Here is a 22,430-nt window from a genome sequence, read left to right as displayed (position 1 = left end):
AGTTTTAGTTTTAATAAAAAATTGGTTCTAAGTGCCGAAGAATGTTATACTTTAGGTTCGTTTAATTTAACGGGTTAGGTGGGTTACAGTGGCTGAAAACAAAGAAACTTTTAATTTTTTTTAATATACACTATCATATATTTCATTTAAAAATACATATTTAAACAGAATTTTGTGATTTTTTTTTTAAATTCCGATAATTCAGCCGTTAGTACCTCATCTCCCATGATGTGTTAAGAAAAAAAGGTCTTATCGTGGACATCATAACTCATTATTGGTTGACTTAAAATCAATAAACCAAAAATATTTCGATTGTAGTTAACGAACGAAGGAAAGAGGGAAATAATGAAATTTGAATTTTGAAAGAAACTCATTTTTTTGTTCAATTGTTCGCCATATATCGGCTTGAAAAAAATATTAGGTCTACAACTTTGCTTCCGCCGTTTTCCAATAGATGTCTCTAGGGTCAAGCACTGGTCGATTAAATCGATTTTTTTTATATCGATCTTGGACATTTGTGTCAACATTAACCCAACAAAATATTTGTAGAGATCTGTTTGCATCCCAAACTTATTCTCAACTGAAAATGTCACTTTTTGAGCAGAATTCTCGACATTTACGGGAATGTCTCTAGGGTCAAGCACTGGTCGATTAAATCGTTTTATATCGATCTTGGACATTTGTGTCACCATTAACCCAACAAAATTTTGTATAGATCTGTTTGCATCCCAAACTTATTCTCAACTGAAAATGTCACTTGAGCCGAATTTTTGACATTTACGGGAATGTCTCTAGGGTCAAGCACTGGTCTATTGAATCGATTAAATCGTTTTATATCGTTCTTGGACATTGGTGTCAAAATTAACCCGACAAAATTTTGTAGAGATCTGTTTGCATCCCAAACTTATTCTCAATTGAAAATGTCACTTGAGCCGAATTTTTGACATTTACGGGAATGTCTCTAGGGTCAAGCACTGGTCTATTGAATCGATTAAATCGTTTTATATCGTTCTTGGACATTTGAGTCAAAATTAACCCAACAAAATTTTGTAGAGATCTGTTTGCATCCCAAACTTATTCTCAATTGAAAATGTCACTTTTTGAGCCGAATTCTCGACATTTGCGAGATTTTTTTTTTTTGAAATTTTTAAACCCATGTAATCTCTTAAATGATGCATACACAAATCTCAGTTCATTAATTAACATAAAGAGGGTTGCATTTAATTTTTATTATTTTTTGGATAATCTAAAACTCACAGTTCTAACAATGCGCCCTCGTACCTTAAGCCACTTGGCGCCAAATGTGAAATGTGTGGAAAAGTGGCTAATTGGCAATTTATGAAAATGCCATTACATTTTCGTGGAAATTTTGCGAAACAAATGAAAAGCGGCAATGCCACTCAACAGCAGTGGCAATATGCTGCTGCGTTGGTTCTTGTGGCGCGACGCCGTTAGTCACTTACATTGCTGGCTGCAAGCCAGAAAATTAATCTACATTAAGTCAATCAATTTATTCAGTCTTTTTATTCTTGATAAACACATTTCATAATAAATATTGTTAAGCAGTCGAAAATAATATAACAGTCATATTTGTAATAAAGCCACACACATTAAATTAATTTTATTTCAGTTATCTTAATTTTTTAATCAAAAACCTCGCAATAAATACATTTTGTGCGTGGTATTTCCTGAAATGTTCATTTTGCGGTTTTCTTTCGATAATGCAATAAATATAGTGAATAATCTTCTTTTTTCATTTCTCACTTACAGTTCAGTTGGACTAAGTTCCCGTGTGTTTTGAAGGCAGGTCATTGCCACGGTGGTGTGGCCACCGCTCGGCTCGAGAATCAGAGCGCTCTACAAGACGCAGCCGGCCTTGTCACCGGTTCGGGCAACGATGCGCACTGCTATTGCACCATTGAGCCATACATCGATGCTAAGTTCGATGTGCACATTCAGAAGATCGGAAATAATTACAAGGCCTTCATGTAAGTATTACAAACACAAGTGTATGTGTGTGTGTGAGGCAGACAATGCGATCGGTATTGGTATTGAGTTGTATGCACGCAGACGTCAGACAAAAGGACGGAGAGACAGACGGTGGTGGCTGCAAATGCAACAGGCACAGCGTTCATATTTGCGTGTGTGCCTTACTTCGTGCCGTCGCGTAATTAATGCAAAGCATCGATTACTTGGCTTCGTTTTTTATTTTTTCTTTTGATGAAATGAGAAATCTTTAACCAAAATATGTATCTATGCAGACTCACATGTATGTCTGTATGTCTGCATGTGAGTATGTAAGCGCATTATACTATTAACGAATCACGAATGCATTGCATCAAAACTGTCAATGGCCACCGCTAAAGACATGGATTAAGTTGTCCGCTGACTCGCTGACCTTGATTTTATTCTGTATATGCCACTCATCAGCGGCTGGCTAAGTGGTTGAGCGGCTGGTCAGCTAGTAGTTAAAAAGTATAAACCAAAATCGGAGATGAAATCAATAGCCGCTCGCTGGCGTTGTAATGCAATTGTGTAGAGTAATTGAAATGCGCACCATCAACAGTTCGTAGGCATGTATAAGTGTTTGTACTGCGTGTGATGAATGGAGTCCAGTGGTGCTTGTTGTTTGTGCCCGAGGTACGGTGGTAAAAATGTCAAACTTTTTGAAACAAATACACATTTTTTAGATAAAAATATTTTATTACAACTATAATTTTCATAATTAATAACATGCATAAACAAAAAAGTTCTCGACCATCCTTTGGTGGCAGCACTTTTTATATATGATATCTCCCTATTCCTTCATCTATTACGATTTTGTGCTAGCCTCTTGATTTGACACCAACTTTTTTGTAACTTAGGTATTTCGATGTTAAAATTTTTTCTTCACGTTAGAGCGGGTCAACCTTTCCTTCGGCTACCTTATGCATTCCAGTCGATATAGTTCCGGGTGATTGCAACTGGATCTCATCTCAGAACATGTAGGAGTCAGCCTTATTTTCTTTTGAACATTTCGACCCATAGGCCCGTGGTTCGGTTGTATGAAGGTGGGGTCATAAATACTTTTTGATAGCAAATAGTAATTTGACAAATAATCGTGAGATGGATATTTTGATTTTTGGCCTGTGGGCGGAACCACTGTGCTTAGGGGTGTTTGTGAGTGACCATAAGTCCGTGCTAGAAACGATGACGGTCCAAAAAAGGCGCAAATGTTACGAAGTCCTCGGCAACTTGCAACTTTTGGATATCGGAGACTTCCATGTTTCAAAACCATATGGAAGTGTTGACTTAACGTTGGAATTTAATAGTTTTAGTTTGGCACGTCGTGGAATGATGGAGGAGATCCAGAACACATTTAGTTTCCTTGGCCTTTTTATACGGTTGGTGATATTTTCCGTTGATCACCCGTTTGCAAATAAATATAATACTGGCCAAGTAACAAAAAGAATTACTCACAATCAAATATTTTTTCGAGACTTCATTTTAAGTAATTAGTTGTGCTTATACTTAAAAGTCCATCAGGAATCGGCCTACTTTACTTCACAGTGTTAGACATTTTGAAAATTTTGCAAATTTGTTTTTGGCCAAGAATTCACGAACATTCAACGAAGTGCGAGCTTTAAACAAAATAAAATCGCCAAAATCATAAAAATACGTTTAACCTTAGCGGCAGCTACAGACAAAGTAAGTAATGAAACCTGGACAATTGGGCTTTTGGACAATTGGAAATTTTCGTTATTTTGTGAACACTCCATAGGAAATCGATATTAGATATGGTTTAAAAAGAAGATCATTCAGCAAAGAGTTTTCAATCGAACAAATATTTCCTTTCTTTGGTGTTACTTATGTGTGTAAAACTTGATCGATCTTATCAAGTATAGAGTTGATGTATTAATATCCTCGCCTTCGATCTATTAAGGAAATATTAATTTTTGAACGGAAGCATTAGATATAAACTAAAGTTACTAGACCTAAACTAACCTTACTATTTGATTTGGTAAATATTTTCGTCCATTATCATCGGGAGAACTTGGCAGACATTTCATGAGCCATATCATATATATTTAAAATATTTAGAGTATTATTATGACCATATGAATTTTAAACTAAGAATTTGGAGTCCTTTCTGCGAGAGCTTATGAAATATTTTCCTTTTCTTCCGATATTTTCTGTTTGTTTGATTTTGTTGCATTTTCACCTTCTCTGAAACACTGTTCCGTAGACGTTACATCGCACAGGTACACCATCAGTACCACATCAGTTACAAATAAATTAACTGCAGCAAGTAGTAATGCATTTGCATTGATGCCCTGCCGCCCTCCAGAGATTTTGTGTAGTAAATAGGAGTACGCCGAAAGAATGGAGGTTCATTACGCGAGGGCGCGCACGCAGCACTTGAGAAATCACTTCAAAATAAAGACGCCGAAAAGAGCGCGCGAACGTGCAGGTCGTTGCAGCGGTTGCACTTCGCATTTACAGCATTTAGTGCGCATTGATATGCCACTACATAACAATAATGTTAATAATAACAGCAACAACAACAGCATGAGCGCAATGAAAACAAAAGCCGCTTATGAAATTATCGCAGTCAAAGACCTCTTTTGCCGCCAATCAAATGCCGCCACCGTGGCCCAGACCGCTGCAACGGTACGCCCGACCGGCCAATAACTCGATACTCGCGTAATTTAATAATAATACCATTTAAGCATTTAAGTCAGCACAAAGTGCCGCTTATTATTTCGTGATTTATGCTTCAATTTTGTTAAATGAATATATTTTTGCTTTTGTTGTTATTTATGTAACGATTTGGACCCTCTCTCTTTCCTCTTTGCAGGCGCAAATCGATCTCAGGCCATTGGAAAACTAATCAAGGCTCAGCGATGCTCGAGCAAATCACGTTAACCGAGAAGTACAAGTCCTGGGTGGATGAGGTGAGTAACAAAAACCACAAAAAAATACAAACAGAAATGTAACAGTTTGTTAAGCAAAAAAGACGTAAAAAACGGAAAAAGCGAGACACTTCACAGACACTGCGGTGAGTGTATGAATGGCAGCCGCCAACAAATGGCTTTTGTGTCGCTATCAGCTCATCGAATTGCAATTTGCAAATTGTTAGCATCAATCAAATCCGGTTTGCTGTCGACTTCACGCTCTCTCTCTTGAATCGCACGAGTGCACTCACTCAAGCGCTTTTGGCGCGTATCAAAGCTCGTTTAGTCGCAGTCGCTTAGGCGATGATCATAAATTTGCAGCAATTTACAATTTTTTGACTTGTGTGTACCCCGGCGCATTAATAGTTGCATTGATTTATTTGACAAAAAGTTTGGAGTACATACATACACTCAACTATATACATATTTACAAATGTTGTTAAGTGAATGTGAATGTTGGCGGCGAAGAATTAGGTCCAAATTTTATACTTTCAAAATTTAACTAATCGTGGCTTCACATGCATGCGGATGATAGTCCGCATTAAAGTTCGCTTTTCAGTAAAATAGGTTTAGCCGTTTAGAGGGACACTCGGAAGAAATGTATATGGGTGATTCTATGATAAGAGGATTCAAGCGTTTAGAGGATACGACCAATGAGAAATTTTGGATTTTTTTCATGAAACCTCTGTATAATGATTTGTGTCCCTTTTATTTATCTTCTCACGTAAAGGCAAGTCAGTTTATACATTTTTTATTACTTTCTCGACGACCAGAGTAATTACATCGGTAAGAGGAGAGACGTCAAGATCAGGATAGATTCTTATTTTACCAAAAGCAAAAAATAAATTTAAAATAGTATTACAAATTTAAGGTACTCTCTTTCCTTCATGAATAAACCATGAAATTAAAATAACAAATCAATAAATTCACTCTCTAGCCTAAATAGACGAAACAAATATTAAATATAAAATCTTAAGATCTTTCAAAAATATTTCTGACTTTTTAAAGACGTAATATATCCTCTGCCCTTTCAGAAGAAGAAGGCATGAGGAGAGTCCGGCCAACATGATCTTATTTATATATACTTACATATATATATATATTTGGCGTATGCACCGCATATTTGATTATTGGCGAATCTATTTGAGCGCGCTACTCCCCTCTCCTTTTTGCTGTTTGGTGTCAATTGGTGGAAATTCCAATAGAAACCAGGTAACTTTTTACCCGTCTTCTCCAACGGAATGGAGGGCTACTGTTCCTCTGCTTCCACCAGCGGGTACTGCATCGAACACTTTCCAAGCTGAAACACTTTCGTTCATTCGAATATGACCTAGCCAGCGTGGCCGCTACCTTTTTATTCGCTGAACTATGTCTATGTCGTCGAATAACTCATATACATAGCTCATCGTTCTATCGTCTGCGGTATTCGCCAATATTCATATTGACATCGCCCATGCTTTTGCACCATAATACAGAACGTGGATGATAATGGACTTGCAGAGTTTGATTTTGGTTCGTCAAGAAAGGACCCTAATATTCAATTGTCCACTCAGTCCAAAGTAGCACTAGTTGGCAAGAGCGATTCTTTTGATATTTTTTGTTTTTGTTGATGTTGGTGATGGTTGGAGGTGGGGGAAGGGATCATGTTCAAAAGTTTACACAAGAAAATTTCAAGGCTCAAGCAGCTAAAGACTTCCGGTTCGGATGTCATGATGAATAGTATCTCCCCTGGTCACTAACTCTCTCCCCTTGCAATTATTTTGCCAATGGAAATACGACAGAGGAGAGACGTTTTCATGATCAATTAAATTTTATTAATTGACTGAATTATTTTTTGGGTAAATTATTTATCTTACTTTAATTATCACAGAATTTATAATTTAAGGCACTAAAGGCAAATAAATTAAATTAATAGTATATGTTTTATAAATTACCAGGGGAGAGACAAAATCAATTCGCGAAACCAACACACCCCACGATCGCGCCGCAAAAACTAAAATAAAGTTAATTTTAAAAATTATATGAAATAAACAAAAATATTTAGTTTTTTATTTAACAATACTTAATTTTAATTATTTTACTTCCGATTTAACTTTGTTTAGGTTTAGCATCTCATACAAACAATATATGTATTGTTCGGAAGTTAAATAAAAAGTAGAAAGGGGACAAGCCAGGGAAGAGACTTTTTTATACTTTGAAAGGAATTTCAGAAAAAAAATTGTTAATTAATTAATTGTAATTATATATTATTTACATAAATAATTTAAATAAATAAATACGTAATAATAAATCGCCAGCCACTTTATATCACGAGTTACAATTTGCTCAACAACATTTTCAAGCGCCATTTAAGGTTGTCATAACCAATAACACACACAATATATCAAAAGACACTTAAGCGTGAATTTTCTTAACAAATTAAGAAAAAAAAATTTGCAGCGCCAATTTAAATACCTCTAGCACTATTAATTCCAAGGCTTTCCTGAAAAGAAACCCAAGAAAACACGAAATTTGTGACTAACCTCGCTCGTTTGCAGTCAAGTGCAACGGTTTCTCATACAAAATCATACATATCATGTAATTGCTGCCAAAAATAAGACATTCGCACGTAATCTACTACACACCCACAGCACTTAGTGGCCGCCCCACCACCGCTGCACCCCGCTGCCCACAATTCAAAGGCGGCGAAACAAACATTTTGCCACTATAGTCGTGTAGAAGCTCGTGCTTTGGCACTTTGCCTAAACCCATTCCAGTTGCACTGCTCATACTATACTACTTGTTTGTATGTTTTATTGATAGGCTAATAATATTTAGAATATATTGCATTAAATGGGCATGTCTGTCAAATGACTCATTCGATTACAATGAGGATTTGTTTTACCTTTGGCATAAAGTGGATTTGGCTTGCGGTGTGCAACTATGTATACTTCTGTGTATAATTGTGTATTTAATACTTAATTTACATGTAAAATACATTAAATATGAATTCTGATGTTGTCTCGATAAAGCGCAAATTTTTATCTATGCATATATGTACATATGTAATATGTATACCTATGTATATGCCAATCTTTATTATATGAAACAAGCGTTAGTATCAAAAGCAATCATGTATATATATGCACAACAACAGCAATACATTGCAGTTAAACATTATATTCGCAATTTAGCACTGAAAATTGCATAGGTTGGTTTTAATTATTCAAATTGTTAGTTCAAAATTCCATATAACATTTTTCCAAGTAGGAACACATTTGAAAATTGTATAATAGATTTTTTTAGTTTTTGTACATATCGGAGGTCTGTAACACCATAAAGTTAGACATAGAATTAATTATATTATTATTATAATCAAATAATGAAGAATATGCGGAGAGAAAACAGACTGCCTACCTCGCAACGTTGCAAACGACCACAACACGTGCGGGATGGGATTGATACCGAGAGCTGAAGAGGGAAGCGAGACGCATCTGCAGACAAAAAAAGAAAGAGGCCGAAGAGCTTGAGACGCTGGCAGACAGAGGGAATGCTCGAAAATTTTATGAAAAAATGAAGCGACTTAACGAAGGTTTCAAGACCGGAGCATCCTCATGTAGAGACCAAGGTGGTAATCTGGTAACCGATGTCCAGGGCATACTGGGATTATGGAGGGAACACTTCTCCGACCTGCTGAATGGCAGTGAAAGTCTAACACCAGGAGATGGCGAACCCGATCCCCCAATCGATGACGATGGAACAGATGTTCCATTACCCGACCATGAAGAAATTCGAATATCGCATACAAGGTTCTATCGAGCGTACTGTGTGAAAGACTCAAGCCCACCGTCAACAAACTGATTGGGCCTTATCAGTGTGGCTTTAGACCTGGAAAATCGACAACTGACCAGATATTCACCATGCGCCAAATTTTGGAGAAGACCCGTGAAAAGAGGATCGACACACACCACCTTTTTGTCGATTTTAAAGTTGCTTTCGACAGCACGAAAAGGAGCTGCCTTTATGCCGCGATGTCTGAATTTGGTATCTACTATAAGAGTGTACAGCTCCTGGCGTACGCCGATGATATTGATATCATCGGAAGCAACAACCGCGCCGTTTGTTCTGCTATTTCCCGCATGGATAAGGAGGCGAAGCAAATGGATCTGGAGGTGAATGAGGACAAGACGAAATATCTCCTGTCATCAAGCAAACAGTCGGCGCATTCGCGTCTTGGCTCCCACGTCACTGTTGACAGTCATAACTTCGAGGTCGTAGATAATTTCGTATACCTGGGAACCAGCATCAACAACACGAACAATGTCAGCCTCGAAATCCAGCGCAGAATAACTCTTGCCAACAGGTGCTACTTAGGACTGAGTAGGCAATTGAACAGTAAAGTCCTCTCTCGACGAACCAAAATCAAGCTCTACAAGCTTGGACGATGTCAACATCAGATGACACGACACAAGAGTTTTCGAGTGGAAAATTTTGCGCAAGATTTATGGTCCTCAGAACATTGGCAACGGCGAATACCGCAGACGATGGAACGATGAGCTGTACGAGTTATACGACGACATTGACATAGTTCAGCGAATAAAAAGACAGCGGCTACGCTGGCTAGGTCATGTTGTCCGAATGGACAAAACACTCCAGCCCTGAAAGTGTTCGATGCAGTACCCGCCAGAGGAAGCCGAGGAAGGGGAAGGCCTCCACTCCGTTGGAGGGACCAGGTGGAGAAGGATCTGGTTACACTTGGGATCTCCAACTGGCGCCGAACTGCGAAGGAGAGAGAGAGGTGGCGCACTATCGTCGATTCGGCTATAACCGGCTAAACGGTTGCAACGCCAATCACATACAATGAAGAATATGAGAATTTAATTGATTTGCATATGTCTGTTTCTTCCCACGACGGTTTACAACTCAACTTCAATTTAGTTGAAATTTTACAACTGATATATCGATTACAACTGAACCAAACAGTAAATATCAAATAATTTAAAGGTTGTCATTGTCTTAGAACTTTTTGACTGGAATCGCTACTTACAAAACAGTGCTAGAACAGTTGTTCACAACATCAAAAACTGATTACTCATCACAAGCACATAGTTGTCATAGCTTAATTTGCAGTTAAAAAAAAAACTAAATTATTTTAAACTAATAAATTTTTGTAGAGTAAGGCCAAAATATTTTATTTTTTGAACGAGAGAAACTTATGAATCTGCCGAGAAACATTAATAAAAATCCATTAAATTGCACTTTTTCCTACTTGGAGCCCTTGCTCAAGTTCCAAGGAATTCGAGTGATTACGAGGTCATTTCCATATGCCCATCACTTTTGAACCGGATATTTTCGTGGTTGTTACATAATTCAAAATCTATTAGCATCTATTCTAATATTTATTCAACTTCAATTAAATTATATTTTCAAACAGTAAATTAATATTGTTCGTAACTCCAAAAATTAGTTTAGTTGACTGAAAGTTGAGTTGTTTCAATTACAATTCAACTGATTACAGTTGTAATATTGATTTCTCCACTTTATTTATTTGGCATTACCTTTTTTAGTACTAAATTTAATGTGGATAGCCTTTAGATTCATAAGAATATCACAATTGGATTACTTCTTTGGACATATTAACTTTTCTCATGAATTTATTAAGTATTTGCTGTTTTAATATATTTCTATATGTAAATATAAAAACTTCGAATCACTTTAAGTTAAAACCTTCTTGGTAGATTAACCAAATCGCTCCGCCTTCTTCCTATTTACGTTATTTTGAATCCCATCAGTCCATCTTACATTAGCATTAGGAAGAAATTGGTCAATACTTTCCTTTAGATGAGAAACCTTTCACATTGTCTTTGCGGAAGTGGGTTATAATAACACACAATTTTGGTAAAGTTTATTTGGAGTTACATATATATATCTTCTGAATTAGTTCGATTATCAATGTAAGTCTCGCAAACCTAAATTATTCTAATTTCATATGCATTATGTACTTCTGGCTACAACTACTGAAACGATATGCTTCAATAGACTCCCCACAAGGGATGTGTTGTTGTGGCCACGTATCAACAACGATCAACTGCGTATTTTGAATAATGAATTAGCTGGCGTTGTGCCGCATTATATGTCAGAGCGCAGGGGTTTGTGCAATGTTAACCGCAGTCATACGATTACATACCAGATATAGGTGCATACAAGCATAAGCTACAAATAAACATTCTAAGCACATTGACGACAAATCGTTATGCGTTACGATTTGGGCAAACACAATATCATTAGTTGTTATTAGAGGGAGACTTTAGGCGAACCGCTCCTGCAATCATGAATTGATTAATGCATAACAGAAGTGTGGCGTATTGCAAATTGCAAACACATGTAGACCACAACTTAGACCGCATTTAGCAACATGTGATGACTAAATATTTAAACATTCGCAGATTTCTGAACTCTTTGGCGGCATGGAAGTATGTGGCATTTCCGTGGTGGTCGGCAAAGACGGCCGTGAGCATATAATCAGCGCTTGCGATTGTACATTCGCTCTAATTGGCGATAGTCAGGAAGAAGATCGGCGCCAGATCGCCGATTTAGTTTCGGCACGAATGCAAGTAAGTAAAATTTATATTGAATTAATGAAAGACTCTCACAAATTTCAACCATTCCAGAATGTCTGCCGCCCAAGCATGGCACAGACTGGTGGACCACCACATGGTATCCGCCAACCATCACGCTCATCTATTTCCTCGCGTGGTGAGAGTCCTACCGAGGATATGGCACCGACACCACCGGCACCCGCCGGTCCACGCCCCGCGCCAATGGGTGGTCCACCACCAATACCGGAGCGCACTTCACCAGCAGTCGGCTCAATTGGACGCCTCAGTAGCCGCAGCAGCATTTCCGAGGTACCTGAGGAGCCAACTGCACCGGCTCCGACCAGTGTACCCGGCAGCGCGGGCGGTGTGGTCCGTCGTGATTCACAAACATCGCAGGCATCGAGCGTATCGTCAGCCTCCAGGGTCTCGGCACGTCCTCCGCAAACTCAAAGTTCCGTTGTTGAAGATGCGGAGGACACAATGAAGAATTTGCGTAAGACCTTCGCGGGGATATTTGGTGACATGTAGGAATTAGCGAACAAGAAACGCGGAAGAACAGCTAGCGAGACAAGCAGCGGTGGCGGCGGTGGACCAGGCAGTGCTGGCGGCAGTGGCATAAGCGGTATCAGTACTGGTTCATTTCTAGGCAAGCAATTCTCGTTTGCTAGTGGCGGTGGCAAGTCGGTTAGCGGCAGCACATCAAGCGTTGCCTCAGATGTGATCTCAGCACAACCGTCACCAAAACTACCAGCTGAGAAGCCATACGATGCACGCTCGGACACCTCAACGAACTCCACATTGACAGCGGGCAGCATGAGCGTTAGCGCCAGCTCCGCTGCTAGCTACAGCAGCAAGCCATCTTCCAGCGTTTTAGATACATTCCAAGAGGAGAACAAATACAAGCCAGTCACCAATTTTGAGCCACAGGAGCGTGTTAATCCCTTCGATAAGGGCGCACTAAAAACTTCCGCAACCAATCAAACTATCGGTAGCGCTGTCTCCACCACATCATCTTCATCGATCTCATCCTCATCGATTTCGTCGCGCATCAATCGTAACGGTAATATGGGTATTAAGTCACCACCACCACCGGCTGGACCACCACCGCCACCACCGACAGGCGCTGTCGCCAGCAGCAGCTATCGCAACTCAATCTCGACCACGCCACCAAGTGTCGGCAAGGATAACCGCACCTTTAACTACGGCAGCTCAACTTCCATTGAGACCATAACACGCATGGATACCAATACAACCACCACCACAACAGCTGGTCCAAGCAGTGATGCCGCCGCTGCTATTGGTGCAATTGCTGATGATGCCAACAATACAACTGGAATCGCTGGCGCTACTGCTTCTGCGAGCGGTGGCCCTGACTGGAAATCGAAGATGGGCATACGTTCGGCAAGCGTATACAGCGCGCCAGCCGCCGTCAGCACCACTTTACCAGCAGCTGGCGATACCTCCGGCTATGCATCCAACTCGAGCCCCGCCTCGAACGCCTACAATACCACAGCCGATCTGCCATCGTACACACGACCATCATATTCGCGCTCCGAGAGCAATGGTAATTATCTGGCCGTGGGCGTACTGCTCGTTAGTCTAACACTGCGAAAATCTTAAGTGAAAATAATAATAATGAGACGGCGTTTCGGGCGACGCTACAGTGCCAATATAATTCATAGCGGCTCATTCACTACATAAAAGAAACATATCTCATACTCGACTCATCCCTTATACAAAATAAATTTCGTACATTTGCTATCAGCTCATAACGTATCACTTTAGTCACATCATATAGTTCAGCTCACATATGCATCACTACATAACCTCAATTAGCAGAGATAATATTTTTTCACCCCAGAAATGAGAGAAGGAATTGAAAAGCATAAACTACACAAACAATAATATTTGCATAAGCAAGAACAAACTAGGGAAAGTGCTTATAGGCCAACCCATGACTCATTGACTATAAGTAAAGGTTACTACTTCAGCGCCTAAAACTAGCCTACACTACTAAGATTTATTTTTAGAAAAGTGAAATGCTAACAAATAAGCCAAAACTATATAAAAATTTTCTACGACCAAACAATAAAAAAATATTTTCATAAACATATTAACGGTGAAATAAATATACTCAAAGCATACATAAATATATTTCTGATACATACCACAAACATAACCGCATACAATTAAGACAACATTTAAGAACTAGCCAAAACATTTCCACTTTTCTACGCGCCTGCTTATCGAAAAAAATCAACCCTGCTCATTAGTATCCCATTATCTCATAATCCTACGCACTTTTAGTTCATAAGAGAAATAAGCTCAAAAGCAAATTCTAAAATTATGTGCCATCCTCGAGACTCTTCCTCGACACATACATACTTACATACATATATAGAGGTACATGTAGGCCACATAGACGTTTAGCGAATTACATTTTAAGTCAACACAAAAAAAACAATATTTCAACTCTACCCTACTCTTTATGCTAATCAACGTTAAACGCCTACGCCACCACCACGCCCATAACTGCTTTTCCGTCCTACTCTCTAACGTACTAAACTCGATTCACACTACAATATATTATACGTTTGTTATTGTTGTATTCAATCGTCATGCCGCACAGAAGCATGTCGCCGCAAAGCAACAAAGCCAATGTTTCGTAAGTTCATAATTGTCTGGATAAATGCAACCCTGCAACTAACCGAGCAAACACTAATGCAAAATATAATATGCAAATATTTAAATATATTTTTTTTAATTTTTTTCGTAAAAGTAAACGAAATTCTTGCATCCACTATATTCGTTTAATGTCTAATTAATTATTCAAAATATTACATAAGGCTAAGCGCATAGGGAAGGAAGAGCGGTACTTTTTGTTATCAAACAATTAATGAGCAAATATAAAAGTATTTGTTGTAATTTTGCGATGAAAATAGAATTTTTAGTTTTCTAACAAAATAAGCTTGACAATTCAAACTACTATGCGCTTAGCCTAAGGGTTTTTCACGGTAAGCTAAATGACATAATATATTCAAAATCTGTAAAAAATATGCTGTAAACTCAATGAGTTATACTCAAAACCTGATCTAAAGTTTAAACTTAAATTCATTCTAAAATGTTTACTCTCTCTAAAAGCAACCGTGAAATTCTCAACCACTTTACGTAAAATAAATTCGTCTATGTTCGAAATTCGAACTCCAGTTATCTTCATTTCGTATTACTCAAAGTATGACAACTACACTTCTTAGCGCATAAACACCGCAATAAATGTTTTCTTTGGCTTGGGGCACTCTACACGCGGCACTTCACTCACCTAATTACTAAAGACACAGTATAAATATGAAATATTTAAGTATTACTAAAAGTACGTCAAAAGTATCGAGTTCTTGTGTCTTCAGTTGCTTTATGAAACGATAAGAAGGCTTCTTCGTAAATGTAATTTGCAACTCAGTGGTACAAATTGCTGGCTTCTTTGTATTTTTGTCTATTTATTAATGCAAATTATAATTTTGAAAATTTTAAAGTTTTAAAAATCGGCGACATGTATTTTGTGTATCAACTATTATATATGTGCTATAGGTGCGGATGGGTTATCAAAATAAAAATACTCGATATAAAATTATATGTATATATATAAAATTATGAATGAGGGCTCACTGTTTTCACATTATTGGTAAAAGCATCAAATTTCTTTGACAGGTGAAAATAATTTCAGGCCTCGACTTTCGAAGAAGTATTTTTTTCTCTTTTTTATATTTCTTAAGATTCAAGTAATTTCGTCCAAATTTTTTTGATTTGGAACTGAATTTTGAAAAAAAAGAAGTATTAGATAAAAAAAACTCCTCCTAAAACTCATTACGCGTCGATTGGTAGAAAACTCACCTTTAAAGTGTTTCTATAAAAAGAGATATGTTGTAGGTCACCCAATCTTTTACTGTTTTACTCTTTATTCCATGTTGAGTTCATTGACCTTTGAACTATTGTATGTGGTTGGCGTGGAAACCGTTTAGCCGGTTATAGTCGAATCGATGATAGCGCGCCACTCCTCTCTTTCCCTCGCTATTCGGCGCCAGTTGGAGAATCCAAGTGTAACCAGGTCGCTCTCCACATGGTCCTTCCAACGGAGTGGAGCCCTTCCCCTTCCTCGGCTTCCTCCGGCTGGAATTACGTGTGTAGTAATGCATTCATGTATGTCTTCCGGCAAATCGACGCAGTTATTATTGAGTTTGATCAATACTCGATTGTTTTTGGGAAATCGTACACTTTTGCCTTTTAGATCAATGTTCAAACTATTTTTAAATTGTAAAAACTCGTTATAATATTTTTAAGATGGCTATAATGTTAAACTCTACTTCTTATGACCATCCTGAACAGAACTTGAATATTGAGTGTTCCAGAAGTTGTTTTGAGTTTTTCATGTCATGATATTGTCGACCTTAAGACGATTAATATTAGAAAACACTCTTTCGCTATTTTCTAATATTGTTCCGGGTAGATATCGAAAAACGGGTTTCGTGGCCAACTATATATCTGAATATACTTTTGCCAAACTATAAAATTGTTTTTACTATAATAGCTTGCGATATCTAGTTCTATTTACCATACATACATTTAAAGAATATTTGTATTTTTTGGTATTTTTATCCTATTGCCCGTTTTTGGTGTTTCATAATCTGCAAATGGATGACTTAGATAAATTTTATATACAATCTTTATATAATTAATTTAACGTTAAATCTTTAGTATATCTTTAAAAGTATTTAGGTTAAATGGTTTACTATAGTAAGTCGATATATATTTAAATATGAACATACTGGTTAACGAGCTGAATCTAGATATATAAGATAACATTAGATATCTTTGAAACTGTTGATTTCATCGCATATATAATAGCTAGATAGATAGACTTCTAGGAAGGGAGTAGGAATCATCAGCATTGCTTTCATCTTCAAATCATCTCATGCATTTCATTATTCAACATATTGAAAGCTATTGGCATAAATACCAATTGGCAATCATCACAATATTTTGATAACTCATCCCCATCACTCATACATTACTCAGTGTATATGCATTGAATTTCCAATTTGGCGCAAAAAAGCATTGCTAATTTGAAATTTTCGTAAAATTCAGCAACAGTATTTTTGTAAATGCACCGCATAATGAACTTGTATTAATCAAATAAAACTCATTATCACATACTTAGCAAGCGATTAATCGTTATTCCACTACTTACAGCTTCCAACAAACAATCCGATTTGGACATAATCTTTGGCGACACCAACAACACTAAGCCTAGTTATGCTAACGGCAAGTACACACGCGCTAGCGGTTCACTCTCCGATGCCGAACTCATCTTCGGCGGACCACCGACCAATTACAAGGCCGATCGGTTTGGCGCCTCCAAGAGCATGAGCGTCACATCAGAGCGCAGCAACGATGGCAATGGCAGCTACAATTCATACCGCACCTACGAGGGTATACAAAATGCGGCCTTCAGCGATTTTAGTGATTCGCCGAAGACGGGCAGTATTAGCAGCATAAATTCGTATGGCAACACGAATCGTTGGAACAAGCCAACTGTTGAAGAGGATGACGAATTGGATTTGAAGTAGGACAGGGTAATAAACCTTAGCAAAATTAAAGTTCGTTGAAATGCTGGTCTATAATATATATGTACATGTATAAATGTGTATATACATACATGACCAGCGATTGAAAAACGCAAACTTTAAGTTATAATAGAAAAGTAAAATTGAATAGATATATATGAAGAGTAATCAACACATACACATGCGCATCTTTCGCCTCTGAAGTTTCCTGGTTTCATAGTGGAAAGAATCCTTCATAGCAGCAAGCGTAGATCAATATTATGGTTTTTGTTTTATTTGATTTTTATTTCAAATACTTTATTTTCTTTGCTTAGAAATTATAGTTAAATTTGATTTTGAAAAAATTGTGCTTCAAATTACTTTTTCCTTTACGAAACATATTGGACTTGTTTTGAGTATTCGTGAAGTTCTATGAGTAAATAATTTGAGAGAAAATTAAGAACTACCTTTAAACACTCATCAAACGTTAACTACGACATCAATTTCCAGCACAAAGTCATTTATGAAAAGCTCTATCTCTCTCTCTTTTACCGGATAGAGCTGAAAGTGTTATTGGATAATCTCTGGGAGACGGTTGTATTAAGAAATACGGTATTCGAGAGTTCGGTTATTCATTAATTATTAGATTTGCTATTAAAAGTAAGTCTCAAGTCCAAGTTGTGTCGGAGAATTTTTAAATTATGTTTTTTGTAATTTTAGAAAAGTAATTTTTTTTCTAAATGTATACTCAATGTATATCAGGTTTATTAAAATTAATAAAGTATTCTAAAAAATTTTTAAACGCTTTTGCTTATATATCTGCGATTTTATTTTATTATTCATGATATTTAATTTAAGTCAATTCTTAATTTTTTTTTTTAATTTTAATTTTGAAATAAAAAAACGATTTTAGCAAAATAATTAAAGTTCGAATATTTTATTTAAAAAACTCTAATCTCTTAAACTTTATATTTAATCGATTAATTAGCAGTCATTAAAATTATTCATCTAAACATAAATGAATTTTCGAAAATCATTTTTAAAAAGTAGTTACTCAAATAACACATACAACTACCACCTATTTACTCAACATTAAATACTTAAAAACAAAACATACAAATCACTATACGAGTACTATATAGAAATATAAACACAATACAATAATATTGACACTAGATGTATGTGAAAGAAAGCGAGAGAAAAAGTGCTGTAGAGGAATAAGAAAACCTCTTACAGAAATCACGAAGAAAGTGAGGTTAAACTACTTAAAATTTGCAAAACAAAAAAATATTAATTCAAATAAAAGCAATTTATAAACTATACAAATGTGAAGCGTATGTGTTGGTATTGACATTTTTGGAAAAATATTGTATCGCATTACTACTTAAAATATAAATATATACTAAGGGAATATAGTATGGGAATATAAAACAAAAACATAAGGATTATTAAATATTGAGAAAATTATTCAACTATGAAATGTTAAACGGCTATTTGCTGAAGATCATTGAAGTGTATTTAAAGCTGAAGAAAATATTAACACTTATAATTAATAATTAACTTACTATGAAAGACCACAAACACGCTAAATGAAAGCAAAAAAAAAAAAAGAAAAAATAAATTAAAATAGTAAATCTATATAATTAAAAAATAACAATAAATATATTTGTTATTCCAACATGAGACACTAAACAACAACACAAATGACGCTGATTATTTGTATAAGTACACAAGACAATATAAATAACACAAATTAAAAATATAATAAAACATATTACTAATAAATGAAAAATATTATAAAAAGGGGTAGTAAATTATAAAAGAATTATTTCATAATAAATAATACACTACAATTTACTGTTAACTCTAATACTCAAAGCTAAAAAAAATATTTGGTGTGAATAAAAAAATAAAAAGAGGGATATACATATAAACATACAAGATATGAATTTAAACAATTGCTGTATAAAATAAATATAAATAGTATTTGATTTTACTCAATTAGTCATCCTAGCACTATTTTAAAATATTTAATTTTTAAATTTATTTGACTGCAGAAACTTTCCCTTTTTAAATTCAAACAATAAATGAGAAACAAAAACCCCAAACAAGTCACAACGAACATGATAAATATAAATAATATAATATTGTACAATATAATATTGTAATAATATAATATTGTGCAAAACTAAAAAAGTTAAAAAAGTATATATTCTGTTTATCAGTGAATCGCAAAATGTTTGCAGAAAATATATAATTTAAAAAGTGAAAGCACAAAGCTAACTTTTTTTATAACTAAGCTTACAAAAAAGCTATTTCCAAAAGTTCTTGTAAAAAAGCTTTCATAAAACTTCTAAAAATCGATATGTTTATAGATAAGCTTTCACAAAAGCTCCAAAAGAGTTTAGTATTCCTAATAATTCTTGCTGGAAATCTATTAATCTATTAAGAAAATCAGCTATAGAAAAATTCATAACTTGTATGCCAATAAAAAGAATGGAATTAAATTTACATTCGAACAAGAACATTACAAGAAGTTCTGTTACTAAAGCTGACTTAAATATTGAGTAAATTTCTATCAAGGGAGCTTTCACTATTTAAAAAAATTACACCTAAATTGTATGCTATATTACACCTATTAAACTGTACAACATGTACACATAAGAAATCTGAAAAAGTTTCTTTAAAGAGGTGGAAGTTTTCTTGTCATTTAGTGAAAGCTAAGTTTTACATATTATGAAGTGAAAGCTTTTTCAAGTATAAAATTATAAAGTAAAGGCAGAAAAAAGCTTTCAGCTACCTTTCAAAGCTTTCACGCCTTCAGATATGCTTTTACAAACTATTAAAATGAAGCTTTAAGGAGAAGAATTGTAGAGAGGTGATATACAGGTCTACCAAATTAATCACCAGTGAATCTCAACCCTGTGCTTCAAAATTTCACTCCTTCGCTTTTGTGCTTTCACGAGCTTTTCCCAAATCTTAAATATATTTTTTCTATTTAATTAATTTTAATCTCTCTCTCCAAAAATAAATAAAACATGCAATGATTATAAGTGAAATATAATTAATAAATTAGTAAATAAATGTGTTTAATGCTATGCAAAGTTTGTTATTCAAGGCACTCACACAAATACACATATTTAATTTGGTTGTGTTTAATGCTAATAGCAGAATTTTTATTAAATAAATATATACAAGTAAGAACCCTAAGTACAGCTAGGCAAAAATATGTGCATAGTTTTAAAAATCATATAAGTAAATATTACAAACAAATAGCAAATAAATTGTGTTGTTGCAAATTGAACCATTTTAAATTAAAATTCAAAAAACAAAAATAAAAAAAAATTGCATTAAATTCAAATACCCTATACTAATTAAATGTTTTCTTCCTCAAATCGACTTTAACCACACTTTTTCCCTTTAAATGTGACATGTTTTGATGGTAATGTTTATGACAACAAAAAATTATTAATATTATATAAATATGCATAAGCAAAGAAAATATAAAATTTTCAAATGTGTTTGCACGCTATTCAGTCGCTGAGAATTCCAGAAGAAATTGGGCGCATATTAATGCACACCACTGTATTCATACGTCATACATACATATACATCGTGCTATACTTGTACACTCCAAAAATCATGCGGTAACAAAGCATTATCATACAACAACACATCATTAACTTAAATATACATACAAACATACATATATAAATTTAGAAATTGGAACAAAAAAACAAAAACAATGCAAGCAAAGTTATTAGCACAATTACACTTATTTACAAAAAACAAAAACAAAATAATAATTATTAAAATATTTAGCATTAAATAAGTATTGTAGTTAATCAATATAAAAGTTTATAGGCAATTGTGACAAATACGCACCAGCAAGCTAACGTAAATACAAAAACAACATGCACTAAATAAGAATAAGAAGCCTACAAGAGACATTATTAAAGAAGTTGCCCTCAAAAATAAAAAAAGCTGCATTTACCGTTATATAATCATATATACAGGCATATATACGCATACATATACACACATATATTCATATATCACAAGCATCCTATAACACCGATGTGCATATATCAGAAAAATCATACATAAAAAAATATATACATACATTTGCTCATATATAAAAAATATATATACAGACATACACATCTCCTACCATTCCCCATAACAAAGCCAAGAGCAGATTTCATAAACGCAAATCGAAAATACCATAAAATCATACGAAAACCCCGAGCAGTTGTTCTTAAAGCAAATATTTACTATAAAAGGAAGTTAAGTAAACCCCGAAAAAAAAACATATTTATGAAAGAATTATTATATATACTATTATGTACTATTAAATATGTATGTGTTGAATGTGACTACATAAATAAATATTATACAAAATATGTACATGTATACTTAACACAAATTACAAATACAAATGCAAATACAAAATTGAAAAACATTATACATACATACATACGACTATGAATATGATTATTACAATTATTAAATATGATGATTGATTATGAGCATAATGGGATATAATGGATACAATAATGAGTTGATAAATAAAAATATTACATTTTTAAAATGAAAAACCAAATTCTGTTCAATTTTATTTATGGAAAATAGTCGATGCTAACAAATTTAATTAAGACTAAGAACTTATATATATATAACTTACTTATATATATATATATATATATATATATATATATATATATATATATATATATTTGGCGTAGGAACCGCTTTAAGCGATTATAGCCTAAGAACTTAGTGTGGGCTAATCAACGATGAGGACATAGAGTAGAGCATACATTAGAGAAAAGCGGTCACAAATATTTTTAAATTGTTTCATCCACGAACAAAGAAAGAATCTCAATACTTTAATACTTCGGATCTATATCCGACCTTATTCAGAATAAGCATAGTGACCCTAACTCTGATATTTTTGTATACAACCAAAAAAAAAGTGTAATTCGTATTTTTATAAAGCAGTGTTTCACAATTGCAAAATTTCGTTGAACAAAAAATGTCACACAATTTTCACGGCAAATCTGCACCAGAATATTCAACGGTCAAGTACTGGGTCAACGTCGTAACCATACCAGCACCAGTGAAAGGATCTTAAAGGCCATGCGAGGCAATGGTGCCAGAAAACATCGATAAATTATTTGAAACTGTGTAAAAACAACCCAAAATGAAATTAATAGTTTTTTAATATCAATTTCTTATCAACGATATGCTTAGGTCTAATCATTTACGAACAATTATACTTGACACTTAAAATAGTAAATCTAAAACATCTGAGAACACAG

General features: G+C 35.0%; 1 protein-coding gene across 1 annotated transcript in view; it reads left to right on the top strand.

The window, feature by feature from the left end:
• The window catches only part of LOC105214238 (synapsin), a 112,804-nt gene extending 94,488 nt beyond the window's left edge, over positions 1-18,316 (top strand). The window contains 5 exon segments of the mRNA XM_054226576.1: positions 1,771-1,988; positions 4,838-4,934; positions 11,360-11,527; positions 11,585-13,076; positions 16,757-18,316. Coding sequence (XP_054082551.1) covers positions 1,771-1,988; positions 4,838-4,934; positions 11,360-11,527; positions 11,585-13,076; positions 16,757-17,133 — 2,352 coding nt within the window. The 3' untranslated portion in view covers positions 17,134-18,316.
• Positions 18,317-22,430: the final 4,114 nt, after the last annotated feature.

This window comes from Zeugodacus cucurbitae, chromosome 2, assembly GCF_028554725.1.
Source record: "Zeugodacus cucurbitae isolate PBARC_wt_2022May chromosome 2, idZeuCucr1.2, whole genome shotgun sequence".
NCBI classification, from domain to species: domain Eukaryota; kingdom Metazoa; phylum Arthropoda; class Insecta; order Diptera; family Tephritidae; genus Zeugodacus; species Zeugodacus cucurbitae.
This window is presented reverse-complemented; position numbering and strand designations above follow the sequence as displayed.